The sequence below is a fragment of the Perca fluviatilis genome, chromosome 13, assembly GCF_010015445.1.
Source record: "Perca fluviatilis chromosome 13, GENO_Pfluv_1.0, whole genome shotgun sequence".
Lineage (NCBI taxonomy): Eukaryota > Metazoa > Chordata > Actinopteri > Perciformes > Percidae > Perca > Perca fluviatilis.
The window spans coordinates 1,899,833-1,919,702 of record NC_053124.1 but is presented as its reverse complement, the minus strand read 5'-3'; the positions used below and the strand labels follow the sequence as shown (position 1 = coordinate 1,919,702).

At 42.4% G+C, this 19,870-nt stretch overlaps 1 protein-coding gene across 1 annotated transcript in view; it reads left to right on the top strand.

The window, feature by feature from the left end:
• The window catches only part of umad1 (UBAP1-MVB12-associated (UMA) domain containing 1), a 30,148-nt gene extending 12,705 nt beyond the window's left edge, over positions 1-17,443 (top strand). The window contains exons 3-4 of the mRNA XM_039820990.1: positions 7,116-7,201; positions 16,926-17,443. Of these exons, the coding sequence (XP_039676924.1) occupies positions 7,116-7,201; positions 16,926-17,201 (362 nt within the window). The 3' untranslated portion in view covers positions 17,202-17,443. The remainder of the gene's footprint in view (positions 1-7,115; positions 7,202-16,925) is intronic.
• The last annotated feature ends 2,427 nt before the right edge of the window (positions 17,444-19,870 follow it).

Genomic DNA, 19,870 nt, shown 5'->3' with positions numbered 1-19,870 from the left:
CTGGGGATTTGGAAAGGACAGGACAGCATATTAGGGCTGGGAATCACCAGAGGCCTCACGATGACAATACTTTTGTCACAACACGATATTATTGCGATTTTAAACATATTGCAATATTCTACGATGTATTGCAATTTATAACCTTTTTTCAACTTCAAATTTTTCCCAATTTCAAATGATGTCCCCAAAAGGAAACTTTGTCAACATCTGTTTTATGTAAAAACATAAATGTCTCGGTTTGTTCATCTCACTTCAATTTTACTGCTGCAGAATGGGATTGTCAAGCAGACAGACTGACCAACACATATATAATAAAAGAAATAATAAAGAAAACATAGCACTGTGTCCGGAGCTGTACGAGCTGCCGTCTTGGCAGACTACTTGGTGAGAAAGATGATCTAAGCTGATGGTGGATCAGATGTAGGGCTGCACTATTATGGCCAAAATGATAATCACGATTATTTTGATCAATATTGAGATCACGATTAATTATCACGATTATTTGTTGATTTTAACCAAAACTAATTTTATTGTCACATAGGCTAATCATAACTGCTTTTACATCCATATTGTGCTACATTCCTACTAATACATCCATATTGTGCTACATTCCTCCTTTATTGAAGGATACTGTGAAGGAGTATGCCATTTCAGCTGTTGTGCGACCGCTTTCCACACATGCATGTTTGCCGTGAAAGATACAGGCAACGCAATTTTCTGTTCACGTTAAGCGGCATGTGGTGCCCGGTATCTACCGGACGAAATACCGCAACGTGATTTCGGGGGTCATAACACTGCCACTTACATGTGCGTTGCGCTCTGATGCTCCGAAAGCCACGTTAGAGGCAACATAAACATCGCTGAATGTCACGCAAGTAAACACTAATAACACGTTACACAGCAGGTAACGTTAGCCTACCGTTAGCCACAGTAGTAACTGGATTAAGCACGGCTAAAATGCTGACTGCTAAACGGTGTAAAAGTTTGACTGTATTGGATTCCAACAGCGGGACGTCCAACAGTCTGCTGCTAAAGCTATGAGCTAAAAGACACAAACTAGCACTGGTCACTGCTGTTGTCTGAAAAACAAAACGGACGGGACAAAATGTTGCATTTACTGGTAAACTGGTAAACATCGTGACCGGCTTATGATGACCGACTGCTACCTGTTGTGGAATTTTCCTCACGTTACTCTGTCCTCTGTGACTGTCTACATCTAGAAACTGCCGCGTTCTATTTACCTCGGAACTCGGCGGTGCTGCGTGGTGCAGGTAACAACTCTGATTGGCTCATGGAGGCACGTCATCAGACAGTGGTTTATGGAGCGCTAGATTGGCTTTGCAAAAACTTTGATAAGGAGCGTTCTATGAACGGAATGATTCATTTTAAATATTGCTCGATCATGCAAATTTTATCGTGGGAAGCCGTGATCGTGATTAAAATTCGATTAATTGTGCAGCCCTAATCAGATGATTGTAGATGGGGTCGAGGGCTTTGGGGCTGCTTGAATCCCCAAGGGCAGCACTCCTCTTTTGTATGGGAGCTTCGGTGGAGACACATGACAGATGACATCAGTGGGAAGGATTTCACTCTCTGGACAAAGTCAGTTTGGCCCTGGAGAGGAAGAGAAAGATAACCGCTTTACCTTTTTCACTCTCTCCTCCCATTAATTTCCTCCACTCGCTTAGGCTACGTTCAGACTGCCCGCGTCGGTCATCAGACGGTCCGGTAAAAACGCAGGTCTGCCCATTCATTTTGAATGGGGGTAGTGCGTTTAGGCTGTGGTGGGGTTTGCCACAGGGGGACAGTAAGAAAATGCAGCGGGCCTGTGGCGAACCCAACGTCACGCAGTGGCAAATCATGTAACTGGCGATCAGACTTGTTGGTGTGTTCTGAGGCGGTGTGAGAGTCCCGTACAGGAAACCAGAAACATCACTGCCTCTATCTCTGGCACAAGGAAGTTTTAAAACGCTGAGTTTGTGTACTAGCTGAATGTTTCCTGCAACAACAAAGCACTCGCTATACCTCGCTCCTCTCTTTTCTTTCTCTTTCTCTGTGAAAGGAAGCTGCCTTCAAGTGCGATCGGAAACGTTGAGATCTATCAACGATCAGACAGAAAACAGGAATTGTGAAATATAAAGTCTACTTGTGCTTTGTTGGGGGGGTTAAAGAACACAACAGGACGTCACACAAATGGGCCGTTTCATTAACACTTCCCCCGGCCGCACCAACCTGCTGAAAATTGAAGGATCGCTTTTTTTGGTCTGAATTAGGGATGGGCGATATGGCCTAAAATCCATATTGCGATATACATTGCAGCCTCTTGCGATAACGATATATCACGATATATAAATTATAATGGAACCATTTCAGACCAGGTTCCATAGACCCTAAGGAAAACCAATGTATTTTTATTTTTTTTTTTTTAAAGAGAAAGAAACGTAGTATGTAGTTTTGAGAACATTTATTGTTCAAAACTGTAATTATACAACATAATGTTGCAGATGAATAAAATTCAAGTACACTAGTTGCAGAGACTTTGACAAAGAAAAAGCTTAAAGTATTGGGTGTCTTCTCTTTAGTGCAAACCATTCTAAAAGGCACTACACTTAGTTAGTTTAAGTCCTTGGTTCTTAAATGCCACCCAAGATGCAGAGAACAGGACAAACTGGTGTCTGTTTAGTTAAGGAACAGACACTGTACTGGAAATACTTTCAGTATTAGGCAAAGATGCACACATACTACAACAAAGTTTCTTACCTGCAGCCTTATATGTAACGCATTTTAGCGCGCGGGCACACACACACACGCACACACACACACATACCGTATTTTCCGCACTATAAGGCGCACTTAAAAGCCTTTAATTTTCTCAAAAAACGACAGTGCGCCTTATAATCCGGAGCGCTTTATATATGGATCAACCTCTCGGATCACTGCCCCGTTGACGGGACACTGCGTCGCTGTAACCTCGATAAAACTTCCACTCATTCGCGTTTTATAACTTTAAAGCATTAAATATTCAAAATATACAGCCATGCGACACACCAATTGAAAGCTTAGCCTCTAATGATTAACTTAAGCCCACATACAAAGCATACGATGATTTATAGCAGTTACCCAACTGTTACAAAGTAAACAATTTACAATAAAACAATTTAGCCATAATCTGCGCAGCTGTCGAGAGTGCATCCATACCTGATTTCGTTGTCCTTTCAGCAACAAAGTGGTATTTTGGGCAAAACTTGATTTTCATAAATCCACAAAAGTCCAAGGAAATGTAATATCCAAGCTTTATATTCCAAAACGATCTGTTCGCCCACAATGTTGAAGTTTCTGGCGAATCACAACGGAAAACGCGTTTTCCATTTCCGCACTTGTCATCGCCGCTAGCTTCTCTGCCCAGCTTGCTACATGATCGATGTGGGCGTCATCGTATTCCCGAGCTTCTAAGCTTTCGATTGGTAGCGGACAAGCCAATGACAACATGTCAGGGACCACGTTGAGACGATCGCTATTTAATCGGACCACTTAGATTTAAATGTTATAAGGAGGGAGTGAACGGAGTTGTCAGAACGCTTCATAAAGTTTGACTTTATCTGACTGTTTTGTTGACATTCCCTTTAGCACAGCTCCATCTAGTGGATGCATAACACAACCCCAGTCAAACGTTTGACTGCAGTATCTTCTATTCTATGCCTTATAATCCGTGTGCCCTATATATAAAAAAGTTCTAAAATAGACCATTCATTGAAGGTGCGCTTATAATCGGTCGCCTTTATAGTGCGGAAAATACGGTATATACACACACACACACACACACACACACACACACACACACACACACACACACATATATATATAGACACACACACACACACACACACACACACACACACACACACACACACACACACACACACACACACACACAGAAGAGTTGGGACTTTTCCCTGTGGGCCAGTCTGATAATAGTTATACATTGCAAGTTGTTAGTAACACCATCCGGTGGCCTGGCGCCGCTGCCTGCTGGTCAAACGGTGCAGCCTCTGCTCAACCCGTACGGCAGGGGCCGTAAACGTCCCGGTACATTTTTTGGTCCCACTCCGCCGCTGCACACACGCGCACACACGGCTGTATGTTCAGCGGGGAAGTACAACGTCTGCAAGCACCGGCTGCCAAGAGACGTAATATGTCTCCATAACAGCAGGCGGTGCTAATCTGCATTGTTGCCCAAATACTGAAAAACGGAAATGACAAACGCATCACGTGGGTCTGGCCAAGGGGGTAAGCTTCGCTTCAGAACTCGAGCCATCTATGGCGCCATTTTGTTGCTACCTGGCCATGAGCTCCCATTTTTTTTTACGTCACTTGACAGAGAATAACTTTACATCTGAAGCGTTTAAAGACTCTATTTGTCCGTTGTTTATTTCTAAAGAAACACAACAACGTATAAAAGGCTCCATTACCTTGTACCTCACGTTATGGCTCCGTAGCAGACGTTTTTGTAAAAATAGGCTAACGATTGTGTCATAACCAAGTGACTTACTGTCACATAGTAGAGGAATTACCGTATAGTACAGGAGAAGCTCACAGGCAGTTTCGACTTACGTAGCTGTTTAGGTTTAATTACTAATGTTAACTAGCATGTTAGTTAGCAATAATTAGCCTGTGCTTATGTTATCTCCTTACATATACCTACACTCTCCATCTCTGTAAGATTGGGAATGATTGAGATTTCTCTTGGCACAGCTACCAGAAGACTTTACAACTTTCAGACAGGTTGCTCACGTCACATTTACGTTGTCTCTGTCAGTTGGAGGCTGCGCAGTAAAGCAAGAGATCACCGGAAAAGTGCTTCTAATATCCTTCACTGGTCTCCGTCCAGAGCAACGGGGTCTATTGGTCCATTTTATATATGTCAATGGGTCTGGATTCTCCAGCCGAACATAATGGCGGCTTGTTCGAAATACAATCTTGTATTTTACGAAAATAGTTCACTGAAACATGTTTCTGAAAACATTTTAAGAGAGAAAGAGGCCGTGCAGTTGCTGAATCTGTCTTCATTTCAGATCGACAAAGGTCAGTTTAAAAGATTTTCATCAGATTTTGAGAGGCGTCCGTCACTCATCCCACTCGTCATTTCCGGGTTAGCACTCCACCAATCAGATTGGTCATTGAGTCCGACTGCCCGCCCTCTGACCCAGCAAATCAGGTCGGCCAAAATGAAGGCCGACAGCCCCTCCAACAGACGACTGCACGGAACACACCAAACGGATTTGAGTCACCGACCTCACCAGACTGTCCGACGGACGATTATTAGGTTGGTGTGTCAGAGCCTTAAGGGTCTGGTATTGAGTAATGAAAATGGCCCAACCCGAGGGGCGGCACCAAGCATGCATTTGAAAATCTCACTGCACGCAATTGGATAACACTACGACCACTCTCAACAATACACGGGGGTGACGTATCCAGAGCCCCATACACTTAGCTACCAGAGGAGCTAACTGGTAGATTAAACTCTTAGCTACCAGAGGAGCTAACTGGTAGATTAAACTCTTAGCTACCAGAGGAGCTAACTGGTAGATTAAACTCTTAGCTACCAGAGGAGCTAACTGGTAGATTAAACTCTTAGCTACCAGCGAGCTAACTGGTAGATTAAACTCATAGCTGCCAGAGGAGCTAACTGGTAGATTAAACTCTTTGCTACTGTCAGGATGGTGGAGAAGGTTGAACCCAATTGCAGGGAAGGCCAGGAGACGTGGTAAGCTTGAATATTTATTCAACAAAAGATCCAGAAAAACAGAAGGTGTCTAAAAAAAACAACAGGTCCATAAAACACGAAGAAACAAGATGAATAAAATGAAATCAGGAAACAGGTAGAGAACCGCACAGCACGCTGACACAGGGAACGCAAGCAAACAAAATGATCTGACAAAGCAGAAGAGGAAGACAAGGGCTAAATACACTGGGTAACGAGGAAACACAACACAGGTGACAAGACTGGGAAACCAGTCAAAAAGAATACTTGGAACAAGACCGTCAAAATAAAACAGGAAACTGAGAAAAATACAAAACAGAAAACAGACCACCAAAATAAGACAAAACCCCCAAACCATAACAGCTACCAGAGGAGCTAATTGGTAGATTAAACTCTTAGCTGCCAGAGGAGCTAACTGGTAGATTAAACTCTTAGCTACCAGAGGAGCTAACTGGTAGATTAAACTCTTAGCTACCAGAGGAGCTAACTGGTAGATTAAACTCTTAGCTACCAGAGGAGCTAACTGGTACTGGTAGATTAAACTCTTAGCTAGTAGAGGAGTGTTAATAAAGCGTTTGGCTGGTGTTTAACTGGATGCACCGTGTGCGTTGCTGATTTTCTTATGAAACCAAGCTAGGCGGACCTAACAGTCGGTTACAGCACCGATCAGGAGCAGCGCTCCTAAATCCCGGGACCCGCCGACTATTTTTGGACCGCCCGCTCCCAGCCGCAGCCCCGTTAAAACCGCCCGCTCTCGAGATATTTGTGTTGGGATCCCAATCCCAATGCAGTCCTCTAGCATACCCTTCGGCTCAGGATACTTAATTGTTTGCTCATTCTCAGCAGGTCTAATGCTTTGTTTTCTAAATCCCTAATGTGATTGGAAAAGCACTTGTATAGCACAAATAATCCCCCTCCTTGACCTGCATTGTGCTGAAGGAAAAGCATACTGTAAAAAATTCTCTGCACAAAATCTATTTTGTTATGTGTTACAGTCATGCTAGCATGTTTCTCTGCTAAAATTATTGTTTATTTAAATGGAGTCCGGTGAGTTTGGCGATCTCGGGGCTGTTTCATGTTAAACAAAACGAATCTTACTCTTTAACAAAAAGGTCTATCTCTGTAGGGATCCTTTCCATAATGTTGTCAGACACTTAGAATAATAATCTGAGCCTGTCAGCGGCAAAAACAGAACTTTTAGTGGACATAAATTGAAGGTGCACAATTTCCTTTAGCGTTACACTGTAGCTTGTTTTACTGCTGCCGACTGCAGCAGTCTTGCTTAATACTGGACCAATTTCAAAGATTGTTGTTACTTGTTAATAACCTTCTGTCTGCCACATTTCTTGTGCAGGAGAGACCGTTGAAGAACAGAGGAGGAAGATGCAGAGCATGAACATCGCACAGCCGTCAACAAACGTCATAGTGCAGCCATCAAGGGTGAGCTTGTTGAGGTCTTCCGTTCATGATGTAAGGATTACCCTGTGGCATTGGAATTAGCAGCGTGGAACTCAATAACCACAGCAATGAAAGGAAGACAACATGTTGGCTTCAACATAGAAGCCTTGTTTTTTTTCATAAACGGAGGGATTCAGCTTTGGGACCAGTAGCTGTGAGCATCCCAGCTGGCCTTGTCCTGCATGGCTCATACAGAACAATCCCCACTGCTGTGATGTTGACAGGTGCTGGGGGCCCAGGCTGAGCCAGCGTGCCAATACGGCCCACTACCATTCACCACGCTGGCATTTAAAACTGAGCCGAGACAGAGGACTCCAAAGAACTCTGCTGGCCTTCTGATTTTTGTTACATACACGTATGGGCCTTATTACTTTTTAATTGCTCAGTTTATAATTACAACATTATAACATTTTTGGGGACAGTGGTGTGTGTGCGCACACATTTGGTCCATATGGCATTCTGGAGCGACCACATGTCACACAGTTAGTGATTGGCTTATCCCTCTAGTTTTAATCACATGGTGTAACAGGAAGCACAGAGACGCAGAAACATTGTAACCTCACTCCAGAGCCTACATAGTCAACACACACACACACACACACACACACACACACACACACACACACACACACACACACACACACACACACACACACACTCTAAAAGCATTTAACTTAAGCTAAACTACAGCCTTTGCTGGTAACCAAAGTTGTTTAGCTAGAAGAACAGCATTCTAACACTGTTGCCTTTAATAGTGCTGTATAGTTCTACAACCAATAAGTCCTCCAAACTAAATGAAGAAAAATGTTGTTTGTAATTGCCTTCCAAAACGAGCTGTGTAAGTGCTCTAATCCAACACCTCAGGACAACGTTGTTTTGTCAGTGCCTTATAACCGTAACGGTGTAATCGCTCGAAATGGGCCTTGATTTCGATTATAGAAATCAGAAGCAGGGTATGCGTTTCCCCCAGTATTTTTTTCTCTCTCCACCCCCGCCTACTTGCGCACGTCCAAAGAGAACAGCTACGGTAGCCTTCACGCTTAAAAAAACCGGTCTCTTGCTCTTTTCAATCTCCTTTTTCTTTTTCTGGGCGAAGAAGAAGAAGATTTTGAATACGTGTGGTCCTCCATGTTTCCTTCTTCAAACTTGCCACCGGGGCCGGGAAGCTACGATACCTGTTAGCAGCATTAGCAGCACCTGTGAGTTTATCATGTGACAGAGAAAACGTGAAAGGTGGAGCAGTATGTCCTTATTTCAACGTATTTCAAGATGGCGCATGAATATGGAGCGTCTACCCCAGTTCATGTGAATGCAAATGTAAAATTTCAAGTCAAAAAGAATACTTGGAATTGATGGTGGAGGTAAATATTCATGAAAAAGGACAAGTTTGTGAACGGGCAACACAGATTTTGGTAACGAACAACTAAACACGTTACACACTGGACCTTTAAAACAGATTTTATTCTTCAGCTATGGGGAAATGCAAGTTTAACGATACTTGAAAAAACTGAATTTAGGGCTTAGTTGATGTTGTGATAAAGGTCTTAAATTTCATTCATAATGGTCTTAAAAAGTCTTAAATTTGACTTGGGGAAACCTGCAGAAACAATTTTTTTATTTTGATAATCGATTAATCGTGTCAGTCACTTTTCAAGCTAAAATGGCAATCTGTAAAAGAATTGCTAGTTGCACCCCTACAGTTCAGTTTCCAAGTGTAGGATATTTATTTTGTACTTTTTGTACTTCTACACTGTGTTGGGGTTCATTACAGAAAACAAGACTCTGTTGCTCCACCCTCCCTGTGCTCCAGTCCCAAAGGAAACCTCTGCCTCTTAATTGCAGACAAATAACCATTTCCTGTCACATCTTCTCTGCATATAGTCTGACGTTTCCCTGTAATTACATGCTAGAGCACAACATCTGCCACTCTGGATTAATTTTTGTATTCAGGCCCGCTCTACTCTGAAGGCAGTACATGCTACAAGAAATATCGCTATTTAAAAAGGAAACTTTGTGAAATGCTAACTCTTCAATTCAATTTTATCTATAGTATTAAATCATAACAGGAGTTATCTCAAGACACTTTACAGATAGAGTAGGTCTAGACCACACTCTATAATTTACAAAGACCCAACAATTCCAGTAATTCCCCCAAGAGCAAGCATTGTTCTTCTTCTAACAAAACTGAAGTGATTAGACATAGCTACTCTGGATGGTATTGCCCTGGCCTCCAGCACTACTGTCAGAAATTTAGGAGTTATTTTTGATCAGGATATATCCTTTAACACCCACTTAAAACAAACCTCAAGAACAGCCTTTTTTCATCTTCGTAACATTGCCAAAATTAGGAATATCCTGTCTCAAAATGATGCTGAAAAACTAGTCCATGCATTCGTTACTTCCAGGCTGGACTATTGTAATTCCCTACTGTCAGGTTGCTCAAATAAGTCCCTTAAGACTCTCCAGCAGATCCAGAATGCTGCAGCGCGTGTTTTCACAAGAACTAAGAAAAGAGATCATATTTCTCCTGTATTAGGATTTTTCCTCATTTTTTTGAATTAAGGCATTAAGATCAATTTCCAAAAGATGATTTTTTTATTCCTCTTTTTAGTCAACTTTAGCATGGATGTATTCACTTATGCTGAGCACGGTATATGCAGGAAAACCTCATGAAGGAGAGCAGAATCTTGGCAAAGCTCATTGGTTAGAGGGAAAACAGAGTTGTTTTCTAACTCTAAACCTTTGAAGAGAAAGAGGTTCTTTTACATGCTGCTTTTCATTAAGACGGGTGCTTGATTATTGGCTTCCTGTAAAATCCAGGATTAAATTTAAAATCCTTCTCCTGACCTACAAAGCTCTAAATGGTCAAGCATCATCATACCTAGAAGAGCTCATAGTACCTTATTGTCCCACTAGAGCACTGCGCTCCCAGAATGCAGAGTTATTTGTGGTTCCTAGAGTCTCTAAAAGTAGACTGGGAGCCAGAGCCTTCAGCTACCAGGCTCCTCTCCTGTGGAACCAGCTCCCAGTCTGGGTTTGGGGGGCAGACACCATCACCACATTTAAGAATGAACTTAAAACTTTCCTCTTCGATAAAGCTTATAGTTAGGGAGTGAGGAGTTGCAGCGTCCACCTAGACCGGCCACTTGCTTCTCTTCATAGCCTTCCCAGAAATGCTTGTTACTAACCTAGCTCTGAGGAGTTTACTCCCCGGAGTCCTTATGTTTTTTTCACCGAGCATATTTCCTTGGAGAACGTTGGCACCAAGATCTTGGTTGCAGCTGTCGCCGTGGTCCTGCTGCACTCCCTGCTAAGCTCTGCGGTGCCCTGCAGCGTCCTGCTGTGTCCTACTGAACCCTGCTGCTTCCTGCTACGTCCATCCATGCTCTGCTGGGCCACGCTACATCCTGTAACGCCCTGCAACGCCCTGATATGACATGAACTACTACGACTACCATTTGAAGTCACTGTTCCATTATCTTTAGTGTGACTACTATTGCCACTGTTTATCACATCCCCAACCGGCACCGTCAGACACCGCCTACCAAGAGCCTGGGTCTGTCCCAGGTTTCTCCCTAAAAGGGAGTTTTTCCTCGCCACTGTCGCACTGCTTGCTCTTGGGGGAATTATTAGAATTGTTGGGGCTTTGTAAATTATGGAGTGTGGTCGAGACCTACTCTATTTGTAAAGTGTCTCGAGATAACTCTTTTTATGATTTGATACTATAAATAAAATTGAATTGAACTGAATTTATTTTAAACTCCCTCTCAGGAAGAAACCTCGGTGGTGAGAAAAACTTCCTTTTTAAGGAAGAAAACAGGGACAGACCCGGTGACTGACGGTGCCGGTTTGGGGTGTGATGAACAGTGGCAATAATAGTCACAATAAAGATAACGGAACTATGACTAGAAATAGTAGTTGTTGTAGTTCATGGCATAGCAGAGCACTGCAGGGCATAGCAGGACGTAGCAGGACACAGCAGGGCGTCACAGGACATAGCAGAGCACTGCAGGGTGTCACAGGACGTAGCCGGGCACTGCGGAGCATAGCAGGGTGTAACAGGGCATAGCAGGGCGCGCAGCAGGACCACGGCGACAGGCTGCAACCATGATTTAGGGGCAACCCTAATCCCTGGAAACATGCTGGGCGAAAAAAAACATAAGGACTCTGGGGAATAAGCTCCCCAGAGCTAGGTTAGTAACAAGCATTTCTGGAACATGGAAGCACACAGATGGAAAGAGAGGAGAGAGCAGGTCAGTGTGTCAAAGGAAGTCCCCCGGCAGTCTAAAACTATACCAGCATAATTAAGAGAGACAGGGTAAGGAGAGGAACCTGGTCGGGCTAGAACTCTCCGCAACCGGATCGGGCTGTACTGGCCTGTCTCCCTCTACTTTGATTATATCATTGATCATATGGTAGATTAATCTGACGACTATGATGAGAAGCAGAGAAGAGAAGGGGTGCAAGAATGACACACCCTCCCCCGCCGGTCTAGGCGGACGCTGCAACTCCTCACTCCATAACTATAAGCTTTATCGAAGAGGAGAGTTTTAAGTTTACTCTTAAATGTGGTGATGGTGGACATCACCACAGGAGAGGAGCCTGGTAGCTGAAGGCTCTGGCTCCCATTCTACTTTTAGAGACTCTAGGAACCACAAATAACTCTGCATTCTGGGAGCGCAGTGCTCTAGTGGGGCAATAAGGTACTATGAGCTCTTCAAGATATGATGATGCTTGACCATTTAGAGCTTTGTAGGTCAGGAGAAGGATTTTAAATTTAATCCTGGATTTTACAGGAAGCCAATAATCAAGCACCCGTCTTAATGAAAAGCAGCATGTAAAAGAACCTCTTTCTCTTCAAAGGTTAAGAGTTAGAAAACAACTCTGTTTTCCCTCTAACCAATGAGGTTTGCCAAGATTCTGCTCTCCTTCATGAGGTTTTCCTGCATATACCGTGCTCAGCATAAGTGAATACATCCATGCTAAAGTTGACTAAAAAGAGGAATAAAAAAATCATCTTTTGGAAATTGATCTTAATGCCTTAATTAAAAAAATGAGGAAAAATCCAACCTTTAAGGACACCAATTTTCTTTGTGAATGAATAATGTATTGTAAATAAATAAATGTTCTTCCTTAAAATACAGGGGGTATAAGTATACACACCCCTATGTTAAATTACCATAGAGGCAGGCAGATTTTTATTTTTAAAGGCCAGTTATTTCATGGATCCAGAATACTATGCATCCTGATGAAGTTCCCTTGGCCTTTGGAATTAAAATAGCCCCCCTACATCATCACATACCCTTCACCATACCTAGAGATTGGCATGGGGAACTTTCCATAAGATCATCTCTCAATGCAAATCAAACCAGCTATTAGGCTAAGTGAAATAAAACCATGCCAATCTCTAGGTATGGTGAAGGGTATGTGATGATGTGGGGGGGTTATTTTAATTCCAAAGGCCACTGTATCACCCTACAGTCACTGCTGCTGTGAGTTTGAAGGCATGTTGTATGTATATGTTCAGTACACGGTTAACAGAGTAGAAGCATGGTATAATGCTGGGGACTACACTTTTTTCATCCACCTTCTTCATTCAGCTGTTCCAGAAGATAACCAAATCGTGATTTTTAATATCAGTACTAATTTAAATATTTAAAGCTTTGATACCACTCTGCCACAGTGCCACAATCAATAAGAAGCCAAGCAGTGAAGCCCAAAATAATCACCTACTTACCCAAACACTGTAAAAGTTGATTGTTAATTATTGGAGCTTCAAGAATATCCAATCCCACTGTGAGAACACCAGAAAATATGTTTTCATGTTTGATATCAGAATCAACAAGAATGTTGTGTGATCACATTGAGTTGGACAATTTAGCATTGTCAGGACATGAGTTTTGATGTTGTTTGGTTGTCAAATTTTGTCAGCTCTGGAAGTGAAAATTTGGTGTGTCCAAATAAGTAAGTCGCAGCAACACAACCCATCCAATTTTTCTATTAGGATACAATTAAAATGCTGGAAACTTGGTGATGAAATGACTTTGGGTCGTGCTGTGGCTAAGCTTAGTTTTGTTTATGACACACACTGGATACGAAGAAGAAAGCTCTGTTGGCGTTGCTTCTCATTTGGCAGAGCAGGGTTATGTTAATTCCCTCAAAGCCTCAATAATGCCAAGACTGTTAGTACAAATGTGCACGTCAGAGTTGAACTTTTGGGGAAGAAAGTACAAACTTCATTCATGAGCAAATGCACTGACAAATTGGCAGTTCCACTGAATTCAATTGATTTTGGTTTGTTGTGACGGAGCCTTGAGATATGTAGTTACTTTAGTTGTACCGATTTGGCATTTCACTATTAGTTTCCAGCTTAATATTTAGTCTTGCTAAAAGCACTCATCTCATTGTGCTAGCTATTATATAGTAAAGCAAGAAGTGGCTAACTTACTACTACATTTCTGCACTTTTATTCCATCTGATAATTCCTTATTTACTGTAGTGAAGAAAATACACATTTCAACTTTGACTCCTCCAAATACAGTACAATGTACTGTACAATCTACTTAAAAGACTCAATAGTTGATTAAACAAAATTTTACATACTGTACATACAGTCTGTACCAATGGGAAACCACTTTGGTGTGCATCATCAAAGCGACAATGAATTACAGAATGCCCAGTGTAATTTACCAGCAGTCTCTCAGTTCTTGACAGCATTAAAGCTTTGTTTTTGGCAAACTGCACTAATTAGGAACAGCATGTTGGCAATGTGCATGTTAGTGTAGCACTGCACACAAAATAAATCCAAAACATGACCAATGGCCAAAAATCACATTCCAGGAAACCTTGTGTAGTCATAACTACATTGAACAAAAAAATGTCTTGAGCTCTGCTAACTATCCAGAGGGACTGCCTATGTCATTATAGCCCAATAAAAAACATGTTGGACTGGACAAACTACATATACTGATGATTTTGCTATTCTCAAAGCCTTAGCAGTATCGAAGTAAACATGTGAACACTCAGGATGACAGTACAAGCAGGCCATAGAGTCACCAAATCAAATGGAGTCTTTCTCTTGGGACCATTGCTATATTCACTAAATGCCCTGGCACTCCAGCTATTACATTATACAGTGTAGTGTGTGTGAATAGATATGAAGCCACAAAATCAACAATGTGTACAAAGATTACTGGACCGAGGATGGCATGATGGAGTGACCAAAATAGAAAGGGTTCATCCTCTGGCGAGCTAGCCTGACAAGCCAGACCCACATCCAGATGTTGGGTCTGGGAACTCACCATTGACAGGGCTCAATCCGAGGGGCGGGATAAACGGTTGTCTTTCAAATTCCCTCTGCACGCAATAGGATAGCGCTACAACCAGGCAGAGCAACGCTAGTTGATAGATTAAACTTTATCTGTATCCGGTCGGCAAAACTCCGAACACATCTTCCTTTTTTAAGAATGACTTCAGTGCCGTTCTTTGATCTTTTCTAAAAGGAAAGCTGAACTCCAAGTCTTCCAGAGTCGCGGCCAAAGACCGCTGTTCACCAGCAGCAGCACCCATCTTCTTTATTTTTAAGTAGCAGGGAATTCACGCAGAACTATCGCAACTTTGCGTCCTTGTGTTAAGCCTGCCCACCAACTCTATACACGATGTGATTGGCCTGACCAGAGTTTGGTTTTTCCAGCTCGCAAGCCAACAGAGAGTTACTAGATGACCCTGAACTTTAAGAAACCATTAGCTTAAGGTGTTAACATTATATTAAACTGTCATTAAGTGGTTGGGTTTTATATTGGCTGTCATGAGACCATTATAATTGTGTCATCAATATTTTTGAAACAATTTAGACTTTTCATGAAGTTTGATTTCATTATCAAATGCTTTTATAACGGTGTCATAAAATAATATCCTTGACCCCAAAAAGTGTCATAATTCATGAACATTCAAAAAGACTCCATGTTCATGATATGTTTCATATCATAATTATGATTGTCTTGCTTTGCCAGACCTTCCTCCATAGCGCTGTGGATGAGGGTCTGGCTAGTCCACACAGAATTCTGGGGTGGGAGAAAAATGTGCTCTGGCTTATTGGCATTTCTTTAAACCAGTCACAATCGTCATGGGTGGCGCTAAGCTCCGCACGGAGCCACGGTGCCTCTGCTAAATAGTCTCAGGAAGGAACTAGTTTTGGTGGAACATGTGTACGTTCAAAAGTAGTTTTAGTCGTGCAACAGAAAACTCTGATTGGACAGATAGTCTAGCTAGCTGTCTGGATTTACCCTGCAGAGATCTGAGGAACAGTTAACCATAGTCCTCAAAATCCACCGGAGGTTAGAACGCCAACACAAAGAAAGAGGAAGGGGACGGACATCAGCCAGAAAGAGGGACATCCGGTGGAATTTCCGACGGCACCGGAGCAATCCCGGAAGTGGAATGTCATGGATATAGACTATAATTATCACGGTGTCATGTCAGTCTTATGCACACCCCTTCAAATAAAGTGTTCCTGTATATTTGAATGGAGTCTAGCTGTAGTTTAGGCAGACACAGAGGTCCTTTTATTGCCAATCATGCATGTCCATGACCCATCTTTCATAATATGCGGTCTATATAAACATTTTGTCTCATTCAGTCTGCATACAACCCTGAGCTCTGCATCCATATGCTACACCGCTGCCTGCTTTAAGGAATGTAGCTCCCTCCACCTCCCCAGCCTCCTCCTGTATCTCCTTCTGTTTTAGTATGCAGCTGTACAATTATGTTTCTTTGTGTTCATGTTCATGAAAGGTTGTGTATCTCAGGTTCTGCTAGAAAGGCAGGAACAGACTATGAGTCACAGCGCCAAACTCAAAACTAAAAGATTCCTTCCTCCCACTGTACAAAAGGAAAGCCAAAATATCCTGGATACGCCATCTTGTAATTTTGGAGCCAGAGTCTGCACAGTAGTGATCAGACGGTGGAGCCGCGGTATCAAAGTCCCGCCCATACACCTGCCTAACCAGTCGTGAGTCAACCACAGCTGTCAATCATGACGTTTCGACCCGTTTTTATAGCCTCAAAACACTAATTAAAACCAAACTTATCAGAAAAATGAACACTTGAACAAACAACAGCATGATCAGAACTACCTAAAATGACCGAAACCATCTTCGGGAAGATTTATTTGACGCGCACATGGCCCATCCTCTAACATGGAGGGGGGCGGGATTTCTACTTCAGCCAGCCAGATGTTCTGGCTTCATCTATACAGTCTATGCAACAACCCCTGGTTTAAATCCTTGGTGTGACTGTCCTGTCAGTACAAGTTGAAATTTGAGCCTAACTGGAGAAGTGACAAAATGATGTCAGAGTGTATACTAAATAAGCTTTGATTTTCAAGTGTTTGTTAATGTACACTATTGACCCACAATGCAATGCACAAAGGCAGTTAATGTGCTACTCTCAGCTGCAAAAAACTAATTGTGGTAGGTGGTTTATCACCTACAGGAAGATCTTTTAAGAATTGTAGAGGAACATAAAATTGTTAGATTGTTAGAAGAACATAGTAAGGTGTATTAGTTTGATCCCAGAGCTGTCGCCCTGCTGCTTGTGGGATAGAAAAAGAAGAATCACTGTGAAAAGAGATAATGAGCAAATGTGTATCTGAAAGTAATCTGAAACACTGCACACTGACACTAACTCTGTCTCCTTCTCCTCCCAGTCATCCTGTACAGGTCCAGCTCAGCCCACCGACACAAAGCACCATGCAGCTTCCCCTGCCGGCGCGCCAGTAGCCGGGCCCTCAGCGGTGGAAGCTGCTTCAACTCTGCCAGATCTCCTCGGGGATGTCCCCTTCACTCTGGCTCCCCATGTCCTGGCCATGCAGGCAGGGCTCCCCCTAATTCCTGATGTGCTGCTGTCCCGGGACATAAACTACAACCTGACTAGTTTCCACTACGACTTCACTTTAGAGAACTCGGTGCTTCATAATGCCTAGTCCGTTCAAGTTTTATTATCAGGAGTTCACACTGTGGGGATCTTGGCTGATTGTTGCTTATTCGAGAGCTTCCAGGCCTACAACATATTGAACGTGCTCATGTGATTCTGTAGCATTATGAACAAGTAAAAGCTCACAAAAATACATTAAAGCGCCCATATTATGCTCATTTTCAGGTTCATAACTGTATTTTAAGATTGTACCAGAATAGGTTTACATGGTTTAATTTTCAAAAAACACCATATTGTTGTTGTACTGCACAGCTCTCTCTCACTGCTGCAGATCCTCTTTTCACCTGGTTTCTGTTTTAGCTACAGAGTGAGACCTCTTTTCATCTTCTTCTTCTGTTCTATCTTTGATTGCACTCGCACATGCTCAGTAGCTCAGATGTAGATCATGTCAGCTAGCTAGCTCTAGAGACAGTAAAAGACAGGCTGTTTCTCCAACTTTGGTCAGTTACAAGGCAGGATTAGCTGGGAGACTTCTAAATGAGGGCGCACATGTAAGTAGTTCTTTTGTAGATTATGGTGAACTTGTGTGTGTTGTAGCAGTGCTTTGCTATTGAAAACGACGTAGCATGCTAGCATTAGCGTTAGCATGCTAATGGTTAGCATGCTAACGAGCTAACGGTTGTGGTTAGCCAGCTCATTTCGGACTGTGACGTCACAGTCCGAGCCGATTTTGAACAGCTCACCAGGAGACTGAAGGCAGGACACATTCAGAAACCGTATCTCACTCAGAACAGCATGGATGGATTTTTTTCAAAGTTTGTATGTGTGTGGAAGCACCAGAGACACAAAAGAACACCCCAAATCCCAGAAAAAGTGATTTTTTTCATAATATGGGCACTTTAAACATAAAATAATTTGTAGAACTGCAAAGCATAATATTTCTGTTATTAACTCCCTATCCATTTTCTAATTCCAATGTAGTCTTAGCAATGACATGACATTGGAAAGGACACAAGGAAGCCTGGACATCTCACTGGCTACACAACGGATGACGGTGAAAAGGTTTCAACTTTATAGCTCTGGGGGAACCGTATGGACTTGTGGTTTACTTGTTCCTGGTTGTGTTGCTCTCAACTTAAACACAGTTAACGCAGTTCGGGCACCTGCTGTTTACTTTCATTACAGATACAGGGCCTGCTTATGATAGGTTAAGACATTGTGACTGTCAAGCCCATAGGCACCCTTCAGATACAGTGATGTACGATGTGTTTTAATGACGTCTATCTGAACAGGATCATTCAGTGTATTACTCCTTGGGTTTCTAGCAGTTTCTGATGACTTTGCACTCATCAGGGAATGTGCTGAGATCTGGGGACATTGCTACAAAAAGGCAGAGGGGTAAAAGACATGTGAAATGTTGGTGCCCGGTGTGCACACTACTACAGGAAATACTGTACATTAGGTCAAAGTTGAACCAAGACATTGGGCAAAAAAACTGCAGTGGATGGTTTATAATGGTGATGTTTGGGTAATAAAGTTACCCTTCACCTTTGTTTTCTCTTCCAAATAATTGTCTGTGTTACTGATCTAAACCTTGTTTACAGCCCATCTGATCATGTGATTACTAGAATTCTGCTTCCCGCACCCAACCTGACCGGTCCAGCCAAGGTGTCAGGTTTTAGGCCATCTTGTTGTGTAAAGGCCAGTTTATGCTTCTGCGATAAATCGACGCCATGAGTTCATATTTCCCTGCACTACACCTTGAAAACACACACACACACACACACACATGCCGGCCCTGCTATTCTCTTAAAGAGATCAGCACACGCACCAACACACAAATATAAACTTCAGGCCACTTCCGTAGGCTACAGAGAAAGCTCTGCGTGGAGCCTCCTCAGCCCCATAAATCAGACTTAATACCTCCGGCTTGGGTTGTGTTTCTAAATGTATTTATTAGAGATGCCTCTCTCTCTGTGCCAGTCTTCTGGTCTGTGTTTTATTTGTTGCAATATGATACGCAATGCCCAGACGGAGCAGTGAAAAAAGACCACTGTAGCCATTGCATTTCAGTTCTCTGTAGTTGGGTTGGGTCTTAAACACCCGGGTATGAGCCAGGTTCACATCCCAGTTTTAGGTCTACTGACTGCTCGTGTCCCCCATCAGACATTTTAGCGATGCCCCCATTTTTTGCCAGATCTCAGCAATTACCTTGGAGAGTACAATCCATTTCTTACAGATATGACTGGTGGCCAAAACTACAAAAATAAAACCCAGGTCGTACTAAATTGAAATGATACTTTAAGTGCAGGTTGATATTTTATTGCATAGGCTTCAGGTAATTTGAGGACGTAGCACCTAGACGATGAAGCAATAACTTGTATCACAGCTTAGCACTAGGACAACACATAGCCTACCTCCCATAGAGTTCAACCTAATTCTTCAATAGAATCATCTATTTATGCACAAACTGCAACATGTGAGATTGTTTGAATGATAAAGTGAAAATGTCCGGTAATAGTATTTTTACTAACTACAGCTCTTGCGTAATAATTAAATATATGATCTGATTTATGTTTGACATTATATGTAGCATTTCATGCCACAATTAATGTTTTTTTCATACTATATATATATATATATAAATAAATAAATAAAAGTAGGTACATGGAGATACTGACCCTACGCACGTCGCTCGGCCATGGCTTGGTAGTGTTA